Source organism: Pagrus major, chromosome 18, assembly GCF_040436345.1.
Source record: "Pagrus major chromosome 18, Pma_NU_1.0".
In the NCBI taxonomy this organism is placed as follows: Eukaryota; Metazoa; Chordata; class Actinopteri; order Spariformes; family Sparidae; genus Pagrus; species Pagrus major.
In genome coordinates, this window is record NC_133232.1 from 18,578,383 (window position 1) to 18,589,423 (window position 11,041).

At 39.2% G+C, this 11,041-nt stretch overlaps 1 protein-coding gene across 1 annotated transcript; it reads right to left on the reverse strand.

The window, feature by feature from the left end:
* Nucleotides 1-6,189: 6,189 nt before the first annotated feature.
* Nucleotides 6,190-11,041, reverse strand: LOC141012766 (charged multivesicular body protein 1B1-like). Its single transcript, XM_073486284.1, has 8 exons — nt 10,957-11,041; nt 10,500-10,597; nt 10,235-10,381; nt 8,932-9,000; nt 8,722-8,829; nt 8,053-8,096; nt 7,603-7,675; nt 6,190-6,628 (listed from the first exon to the last, which is right to left on the reverse strand). Exons 1-8 carry the CDS (start codon nt 10,970-10,972, stop codon nt 6,581-6,583), a joined length of 603 nt encoding a protein of 200 aa, XP_073342385.1. The 5' UTR covers nt 10,973-11,041; the 3' UTR covers nt 6,190-6,580.

Here is an 11,041-nt window from a genome sequence, read left to right on the forward strand (position 1 = left end):
CCACAGGTATATATCCTATTAATAGATCTCCTCTCTTCCTGTTCCTCTTATTATCAGGAGACAGTCATGTTGTCAACAACTACAGAGTAACACCTTATTAACCCTTCAACTTCACTAACCCACAGTCAATTTACACAACCAGTATAGTGAGACACACTGTAGATATATTATGTTAAATCTGAAATAATAGCTGAAAGGTTGTATGTTAAACTAATATAATGCATTTTGGAAATGGATTTTATTTATGTAGCACTTTTCATGATAGAAACTTACATAAAAAATACCAAGTGAGTAAATAAAAGTGATTTAACTTTGATTATTTCAAGTTAAATTGCACTTCAACCCGTGTGAAAAAGTTCAAGACAAATAAAACAAGATATCACACACTAAAAGAATAAAGTTTTATTGTTTTGAATGCTCACAACAAATACACAGAACCATGCAAGACATGAACAGTCTATAGCCATGCCATAGCCTGCTGAAGCACAATGGTGGTTGTGCTACATGCTAACAGCCAGCGTTGGGAAGTAATTACATGTAGCCAGTAACATCTAGTTAAATTACTAAATAAATGCAATTGTACTCTGTTCAAACTGAATTAAATTATTAATTAAAATGTTTTGAATGAATAAAATCCATTTCCAAAATGTATTCTATTAGTTTAACGTACAAGCTTTCAGCTATTATTTATTGTCATAACAGGCGGTGGTAATGCAACTAAACGCAGATTGTCACCTGGCCTAAAATGCAAAACTTCATGAGGGGTGATTGTTCTTTTTGTACGTTTTGTACAGTTATGGTTACAGACTCTCTCTCCACCTCTAATTTGCCAATAAAGAGTAAGTTAAGTTAAGTTAAGTTAAGTTAAGTTAAGTTAAGTTAAGTTAAGTTAAGCATTCTCTGTAGAAAACAAAGTATTGGACTAATTGAAAATGTGATTGTGAGAAAGCATTAAGGGTAAACAATGCTTTTACAGTTAATCCTGGGGGAACATGAATATCTGAACCGAATCTTATGAAAATCCACCTGATAGTATTGAGACAACCCAAGCTAGCAGCGCCCTCCAGAGAGTCAAACCAGGAGGAGAAGGAAAGGCATGACGTGTTTTCCAGTTCTGAAGCACATGGAGTAAACGAGAGCTCTTTTGTGTTTGATTTAGTCTGAGGAAGCAGTTGCCAATGTGAGATGATGAACTATAATATTATAATGAAGCATGGCACACACATTCCACACTGCATTCATGTGTGTAGACACAAAGACCGGCCGACAGCCTCAATAAAGAATAAAAGACAAGGCTACATGTTCATGTTCACGGGTTGTTTGACTGTAAGAGATATCAGGGTGGGTGATGGGGGTGAGGTGAAATCTTAATGAAGCGTGCTCTGGAGAGCAGGGATGGATAGGGCCAGCTGTATCAGCGTGTGTGTGTGTGTGTGCACGAGACAGTAAAACTGATTAAAAGCAGCGTTAACACATCTGACAGGAAGCAATGGTCAAGAGGTGAGTGGAAACTGGGGAGAGCCTTGAGCTGGAACGATTAGACACACACTTATCAGCAGCAGCAGCAGCAGATGGAGGCTGAGGAGAGCCCTGGGCAGCAGCGATTGGTCACACATGCCCGTCGATATCCGAGTAGAACCAATCAGCTCGGCTTCCTGTGTTTGACCTGACCCTTCACACGTAGTAATAGAATATTATAAAATGAGAGGCTGAGGAGGAGAAAGAAGACAGGGAGAGGAAAAGAGGGAGAAAAAAAAGAGCATGTGCTAACTCCACCTCAAATAGCCGACGAGTCTCTTTACTGTCTACGCTCACAACTGATGATACACTGGAACAAAAAGAGGTGGAATTGTGACCATAAAATAACTTTAAATGTTAGACCACAAAGCAAACTGTGCACCAACTTGTAAAGAAAATGTGTATTCTATAATTCTATGTGATTATGATTGATGACTGGGCCCATTTTAATGGGGCTTGTTTGATACAGAAATTAGACTCAGCCACAAACGCTACAATAGGAAAGTCTTAAGAGCTCAGCGTTGATCTGAAAGAGCTCGTTATTGATTTGAACAAGTCAATATAGTCACTTGGAGCCATTTCAAAGCAGTTACAGGTCCCAAGATCAACTGTACAAACAACTGTATGTAAGTATAAAGTGCGTGGCACAGTTGTGTCACTGCCACGATCAGGAAGAAAACACAAACTATCACCTGCTGCTGACAGAAAACTGGTCAGGATGGTCAAGAGTCAAAACCAAAAACCACCAAAATGAGTTAGAAGCTGCTAGAGTCCACAGTCAAGTGTGTTTTACATCAACATGAGCTGAGAGGTTGCCGTGCCCTTGCTCCAGACATGGCACCTTAAAGCTCGACTGAAGTTTGCTGCTGATCATATGGACAAAGAAAAAACCTTCTGGAGGAAAACTCTGTGGTCACATGAAACAAAAACTGAGTTGTTTGACCACAATGAGCAGCAATATGTTTGGAGGAGAGAAGGTGAGACCTTTAACCCCAAGAACACCACACCTACTGTCAAGCATGGTGCTGGTAGCATTATGCTGTGGATGCTGCCAGTGGATCTGCTGCTCTAAAGAAACTAAATGGAATAATGAAGAAGGAGGATTATCTCCAAACTCTTCAGGAAGACCTAAAATCATTCAGCAGGAGATTGGGTCGTGGGTGCAGTTGGGTGTTCCAACAGGGCAATGATCCCAAACACACATCAGAAGTGGTAAAGGAGCGGCTAATTCAGGCTAGAAATTAGGTTTTGGGAGGGTCTTCACAAGTCCGAATTGAGGTAAAAATGGCCAAGGGACATTTAACCAAATATTAGAATTACTGTATGTATATTTTTGAGCCAGCAGATTTGTAGAAATCATTGGAACTGAAGACTGCTATAATATGCATGTTCTTTACAAGCATATGTAAACTTGACCACGACTGTATGTGTAATTACTCTTGAAAATATCAGTAACACTTCATTTAACAGGTCCAGAATTTTAATGGTAAGTTGGTGGTAATTTACAAGCAACATATTTGAAATTTATTTGAAATGACCCCCAAATTACCACAATAATTACCTCAAAATTCATTCTCAAGTCGATTTTCATAATACTTAATATAAGTCGCAACCACCTAGAGAGCCAGTCAGTCAGATATAAGGATTGTATGCAGTTTTCACTTGTTCCTATTTTTTTTACCTATTACAAGCAAGAAACACATTATAATTTTTTTTTTTACTTATTTTTGAAGTGGATCTTACTAAGTATAATATTTACTTAATAAATGCCTCGTGTCTCTCTTTTAGCAGACCTACCAGTTCAAACCTATAAACTGTAAACATCCTGCAGAGATTTTTATAAACTTCTTCATTGATTTATCTCTTAAAATTCCTGAAAAGAACTGTGTGATTTGGTGCTAATTATAGGGGAAAGGGGAATTTAAAAAAAAAGATTTTTCCATTTAACTACAAGTAGAGCTGCATGTTGTCCAGGGGAGCCTAAACTTTTTCCTTTGGGTGGGGGCCAAAACTGAAACTTATGGTGGGTCGACTGTTCAGATTATGGTAAATCAAAACATAATGAGGGATACATGTAAAATACTTCAAGAACAATTTTTACTTCACAAAAAATAAAGTGTCATAAACAATGTAAGATATTTTTTATTTGATTTTAATGTTGCTAGAACATCTGGCGGCCAAATTGAACCTTATGACGGGCTGAAATTGACCCCTGGGCCCCACTTTGGGCAGCCCTGATTTAGTCTGTGAAATGTCAAAAAAGTGTGGAAAAATGCTTGTCACAGCTTGCCAAGTTGTATTATCTTTTAAACCAAAAGTCCAATACATTGAAGAAGACTTACGGTCTACAGTACGATTAAAAAACAACAACAAATCATCTAATGTAAGAAGCTGGAACTTTGAGAATGTTTTCACATGAAATTATAACCTCGAGCAGTGAATCCCAAACTGGCAGACCGTGAAGGTTTTGGAGGTGGGCTGCTAAAGGTAATTTACAATGAATACAGAAAAGCTTTTTGTCATTAATTTTGATATAACCATAAAATATTTACATTTCAAAAATGTAATCAGACCTGATAAAACAAGGAAGTTAAATAGCGGATGATTTTCCAATTACAAATAGGGCCGCGAAGTTCTTAAGTTTTGGAACGGCTGTTCTCGAGATAAAACACTGCTGTATAGCCACATGTACAGGATCTTTTCCTGTCTAATCCCAGCTCATGAAGAACTGTTTGGACTGTTCATATCCTGCCAGTGAGTCATGTAAAAGTCAAACCGATCCCCATTGTTGTAATCAGAGCTTTTTCACAGAGCCAGCGTGTGTGTGGTTCTCACCACCTCTCCCCCTGTGCAGAGGCAAACAGGTCAGCCACGAGGACAGGACCACAGGCCCACCGGATCCCTGCCTGTCAGCAACTACCACTCCTCCAGGAGTGTGGAAGAAAGCCACTAGGTATCAACACCTGACACACACGCATATACAAACACAAGTCCCACCCCCCCCAGAGCACCGATAATACAGGAGCTGTCTCCAGCACATCTGGAAGAAGCATCCCAACACATGTGTTGAGATGCACGAAGCACAAAGAAAGACAGGCCACGAAAGACTCTCCCAGCTTTAATCATACTCCAAGAGATGGCCACTGAAGGTTAAAAATAGAATGAAAACCAAACTTACCAAACAGATTGTTGCTCTGACAGCGGAGGGACGAGGAATTTTAATTTCAGGTGATCTGACTCCTGGAAGAAATGACTGACAGCTGTGGGATCACTGGGGTCAGTGTTCTTTGGATAACTCTAACGTCTGAGTACTTGAACAAGCATGTGCCTAATAGGCAAAATAGAGACTTGCGTCAGTCTGGGGGCACTGATGATGATTGTGAATGTAGTTAAGTGTGTGCTGATGATGATTAGGAAGGACACAAAAAGGGTCAGAGGTGGCTCAGTGTCACTCTGGAAGACTCCCATCAGCCACGGGTCTGCGCGTATGTTCATGTATAGATACGTGTGTGTGCTTGGACAGCACCTGTAATGGCTCCCAGCTGAGTCTTGCCTTCACTCTGGAATATGGTGAATTGTGTGTGTGTGTGTGTGTGTGTAATGAGTCACTGGCATGCGAACGGCAGAAGGCCGCTTCCTCTACAGGTGACACCTTTGACCTCTCATCTGTTCCCTGTTGGAGGAGAGAGAGAGGAGGGGTACGATGGAAAAAGGAGGGACGGAGAGGTATGCAGGATTGCATTCTTTGCCCAAAACACAGCAATAAACTGACCTGAAAATATGACAAGTGAAAAATGTTAAAAACTCTTTTAATCTTTGCATATAAGTGTGTGGTGAGCCACTACAGTGGTAACTGCTACATGCAGAAAATTAAAAATATTCCAGCTTTCCCCAAAGGCAAACATTTATTATGAGCCCTCTTTTTGGGTAAAATATAAAAAAGTCAAATAAGTTTGAGTTGCAGAACAAAACAGAAATGGACAAAGCATCAGTACCAGAGGTCCCTCCACATCCTCAGTCATGCACAACAGTTACAACACAAACATGCTCTTAGCCGTACTCAGCCAGTCAGTACATAAATAAATACATACATAAATAAATATATTACTCTTTGCATTTTATACACAGTATATATTGGAGTGAGGTATTTCTTAACTATTAAACAGCACACAATAGTGTAAAACACAACTTTTTTTTTTAACAATTTGCGTAGAAAATGCCATTCAGGAACAAGGTGTGCCACCTTAAAATAAAAAAACATACCAGCTCAGTAGTGTCTCAGGCCCAAACAGAATCTGCAGATTTTCTTTTCTTTTTTTTCTCTTTTACAATTTTCAATGGTGATGCTGAACAAAACTTTGTGGAATTTAGCAGAATGTTTTTTAAAAATATTTTCACTTAAGATAACAGCAAAACTAAGCAAAAATAATGAATTCAAACAAGCTCAAATCTGTTGCGTAAGTATGCCTTTTACTACATTTCAGTTTAGACCTTTGAATATGAGCATGCTCCAGCAACATCTGCCTCCTCAGGTAGGATGTAAACACTCCACAAGTCATTGGAGAATTAATTTGCCTGATTTCCTCGCCTAATTTTTGACACTGCTCCAATAAATTTGTTGTTAAGTAACTGAAACACAATGTCAAACACATAGACAAGGGGGCAGACGTGTGAAAGTTGTGACTTTTATGAGCAGCATCACTTCGTTTAAAATATGCAATAAATCTGCGGATGTGTCTTCAGAATTCTGCAGGCGTAGAGTCCGTGTGGGCACGCTTTGTTCCCAGCTAATAGATAATTCGAATATATGTTTAATATGAGTGCACAATTGAACATTAACACAGAAGGACTGCGTGTGATACAGTTAGAAACAGGATGTAAATATCCATTTCTTTCCTCTCCTTCAATTCTCACAAAAGAACAAACCAGGAACACAGCGGAGGGCACAGAGCTTGCAGGCACGTGGCACCTTTTTTATGTATTTTCTCCACTTTTCCTCTCCTGTCTCATCTTTCTTCTCCTGCTCTTCTCCCTCCAAATGATCTTGTCATTTTCTGCCTCATTATGAGACCTGGCCTCGCAGTCTGGACAGCCTCTGAGAGAGCTCGTCCTGATAACGACACAAAACAGGTACAACAGTAAGGTAACATGACGAGCCACCAACGAAGATCTAGCCGATTTGAATTGTGCTGTTCTTAGAAACAGTTCAGGCAGTCCAGAATTTTGAGACAAATATTTTCCTCTTCAAGTGTGTCAGTTTTAAAACAGTACTACTTAAGTACTAGTTGCTAAGAACTTGCAAAACATAGAAACCCCCTTTTTTGGTTCAGATTGTGCCTCAAGTCAGGAATAAAAACATTTGTAAATCAGGCAGTTTGGGTATTTGTATTTACAGTAAAGATTGTCAATCAACCGTTGCAGGCTCGAGAGCTGAAGGCAAAAAGTTTGTAGTTATGTCCTTCACAAACAGCGGCTGTGGTCGGCTTGAATTATGCTGGTTACAATGCATTCCACTGGTGAGTTGTCATAATGGAAAACATATCAAAACATCTTCAAGAACAGCTCAAACACTTCCTGCCACGCAATCCACCTTTCCGCTGTCGATCTGCGTGATCTCAACGTTCTAAACAGTCGTTGTTTAGGTAAAAAAAGGCTAAAAATACTGTGTCGTGGTGCTGTATCAATCTCAGTGACACTCCGCAGCCTGTCTTTGAGCCATTTTTAAAACAGTGATTGTTTTGAATAAGTGGGGCACAGTGGAGAAATGTACTGAGCTGCAGGAGTGTTCTCATGAGTTTCTGTGGATATTTAAATGTTTTTGTTCGTTTTTGTTCGTTATGGAAAATCAATACACACTATGCGTGACTCCAGCTGACCACAGCCGCTGTTCCAAACAAATGTCCTCAATCGTACAGGAGGTGACTGTTTCACTGGTGTATCACTTTAACTTTCCATGTGGGTGACACAACTTGATGTGTACCAATGAGTCTGCCAAAAGACAACAAGGATAATGTGTGAATTCTTTTTCTGGCAAGTAAAACACCAAAAATAGTGTCAGCATAAGGATAAGAGTGGATGAGTTACCTGCTCTGATGATGCAACAGATGAAGCCAGTGAGTTAGACTGGCCTGGGGGGAGCTCCAGGTTAAGATCCAACCTAAAAAAAACACACAGGAACAGTTTTGTTATAATTTCTTCTTGGTTGCTTCACTCTTACAGAAAATCAACAAAACGGGGGATATTAAAGTCACTCTGACCACAAAGAGACAGCTTCTTTAAAATTGTTGAATTCATCTTAATGGGCTTTTTGTATAAACAGTGAAAGAGGTTTGTTCCAAGATTTTTTCATGAAAGTCATTTAAATAAAGCTTTTAGTACAAATTATTCTGTGTCTCACTTATTGAAGGTTAATGTGTCTATTTTAACAAGTAGACGTATGTTATTAATTCACTGCATTTATATTAACCCTTTATCAGTGCTTTTGTTTTTACTATATAAGTTTTCAAACTGTTTAAAGATATAGCCCATACTCACCCTGCTTCATCAGCCATCTCATGCAACAGCATATCCACTTCATTCTAGGGACCAGGCAAATAATGATTTGAAAATTAAGTGTTAAGAGGATTCAGTGTTTGAGTTATTACTCAGGGTAAAAGTGCAGTATGTAAGAATTGGCAACCTGTTGAAATCAAAGTCATACTGTAGCTGCTGTTAGCTAGTGGGTTCAGTTAACCGTGCAGCTAGTGGTTGTATTAGCTGACTCTGAATTATGTCGAGTTACCTTTCTTTATAAATAAAGGTTAAAAGATGCAATATGTAGGAATTAGCCACCTGTCAAATTCACGCTCCAAACTAATAGGGGGCAGCATATCACCAATTAGCTGACTCTGCCTGAACTGGGAGCTCTAAGCATCGGTGGAGTCTTGGTGTTGTTCATGATTGGACTACTACCTCTTGAGGCACATTACAAAGTGGCTAGGTGCTAGCTGGTTAGCATTCAAACGTCAATAAATATCTAACACAACACACAGACGTCTTTGACAAAACATCAAAACTGTTATTTCTTCACTTTCTGTTGATAATGTTAGTTTATTTTTAAATGTTTTAAACTAAAATTCTTACATATTGCACCTTTAAGACTGCCTACATATATAAACACGGGAGCATAGTTTCCCATGGTTGTAAGAGGACAGCACTTATTACCTGAGGTGTTGTCAGAGTGGTGGTGCTGCCCATTGTGTCTTCCATCTGAGCCGTCTGCACGTCAAGAGTTTCGAATTGGTTTTCAAACTTGTCCATTAATGCAGAGATCTGTAGAGGAGGACAGACACAGAAAACAACATTTCAAAAATCTTATTAATTAATTTCTTGCTTGATTTTGTTAGTCTGTCTGCATTCATGTTAGCTTTTTACCTTTTCCAAGTTCATGCTTTTCAGTGTAGCATCCATAGATTTGACCACTCCAGACATGGATTTAGATACCTGGACAAAAAACACATCAAATAAAGTGCTGAAGCCTCTGTAGTCTTCTGATACCTGTACTGGTGTAATTATTTGTGATTCAAAACAGGATCAGAGCAGTTAAAGTCAGACAGGGAGACGGCTATTATCATGGCAAAACCTAAAGTGTTGTATCCTGATTCTTCCACTAGGTGTCACTTTCACCTTTTTAACTAAACACTGTCATGAGTACCTCTCATAACTTATATTTAAAGGATGACATTCACTGAGAATTAATCTTGTTAGGACCAACCTACCAATAGTTGACTAAATTGGTATAAAGGGGTTTATTATCAACATTATTGTGTTAATGTTTTATGAGACAGGCAGCATTATAACAACACACAGAAGCTCTAAGAGGTGTTTTTCAGCAATACCGCCTTCCACTGTGCTTCCATTTCTATAGACACTATTAAGTTCTATTCCATGAAATAATGACTGTCCTTCCGTGAACCTGAATTAAAGCAATTTAAAGAGGCTGTTACTCTCACAAGAGCGACAAGCTAAAAGCCTAAGTCTGAAGCACATCTAATGACACTGCGTAATTGGCAGCTTTTTGTTTGCTTGTCTGCTTTTTTGCTCACTCTCACTCCCTCCTTCGCCTTTATGTGGGACTTTTGACTGAGTGGATCTTACCCAGAGACTACTTTGCCTTTTTTTTTTTTTTTTACCCTGATATGGTGACACTCTGCAGCTCTTCACATTCTGACATAAGACGTTTTAAAAGTGTTCATCATGTACACTTTGAAAACTACATGCACAGTTAAATGTCTGGTAAATATACATACCCATATCTACCACAGTGGTATAACACATTTATACCAGAATAACTACGACCTGGTGAAAGCTTTCTACATCTTTGCCAGTGAATACGGGAGGGGTTAGGTTATCAAAAGTGTCAATACTTTGATTCCTTTTTGATACCACATGTTTAAAATATGATATCCACATTTCGATGGTATGGAACGTACCGATACTAGAGAAAAAACCCACCTCTCACCCTCATTTCTGTTCATCTCTTTCTACTGTTAAAATCTCATTTAGGCAGAAAATGCCTCCCCGCAAAAAAATAAAACTAACAATAAAAAAATTTGTTGGTTAATAAGAGTATCTTGAAAAATAGATGTGTGTCTGCAGTAAATATGTTTGGCATGTCTGTCACTGGTTGTCCTACTTGCTTTACCTAGCATCAGAAAGCAAGACCTGCAGTCCTGACCTGGTTCATGGTGACAGCAGTCTGGACCCTGGAGGCCACAGCATCCACACGTGCACTCATCCTCAAGAAGTTAATGGACTGATGCTTCTGACGGATGGCATTCTCTGCATGGATCCTGGCCGCCTCCATATTGCCCTTCTGAACGGCCTGAGAAACAAATGAAAGAGACTTACAACCACAAACATTATACAGACTATAGCTGCATTATAACCCAGCCTTTTCCTAAATCCTGGTCTCTTGTGTATTCTCAATTTAACAAGCCAACCTGTTTCACTTTAGTCTTCTCTGCCTTTTCTTCTTTGTCACATTTCTTGGAGTTGCGCTGTAGTTCCTTGGCAGCAAACTTGAGGTTGAACAAGTGTTCTGTATGGCCAGTCAAGGGATGGCTTATTTTAGGAATAGTACTATATTGGCATTATAAAATATATACCGAGTATAAACTGAAGCACCCAAAGGGACAGAGCTAACTCAACCTAAAATGTTGTATATAAAACAAATATTTTTCTTAAACAAGTGAAAATGGAACCAAAGAGTGATGAAATTCGTTCGCAGCTAACTAGCTAGCTGAGCATCGTTTTCCTCTATCAGTGAATGACTGGGCAGAAGTTACAAGCTAATGCATGTCAGGACTCGCTACCAAACTGAGCTTACATTTGACCAGCTACTGCTACTGCTAGGTCTACCGTTATGTGCTACATGTTAGACAACACAATGAAGGATACTCTCCATGTTCGACATGATAAAGGTCTCTTTCTGACACAAAATAAATCCCAGTCTGCTTTCACACAGCTACACAGTAGCATCCAG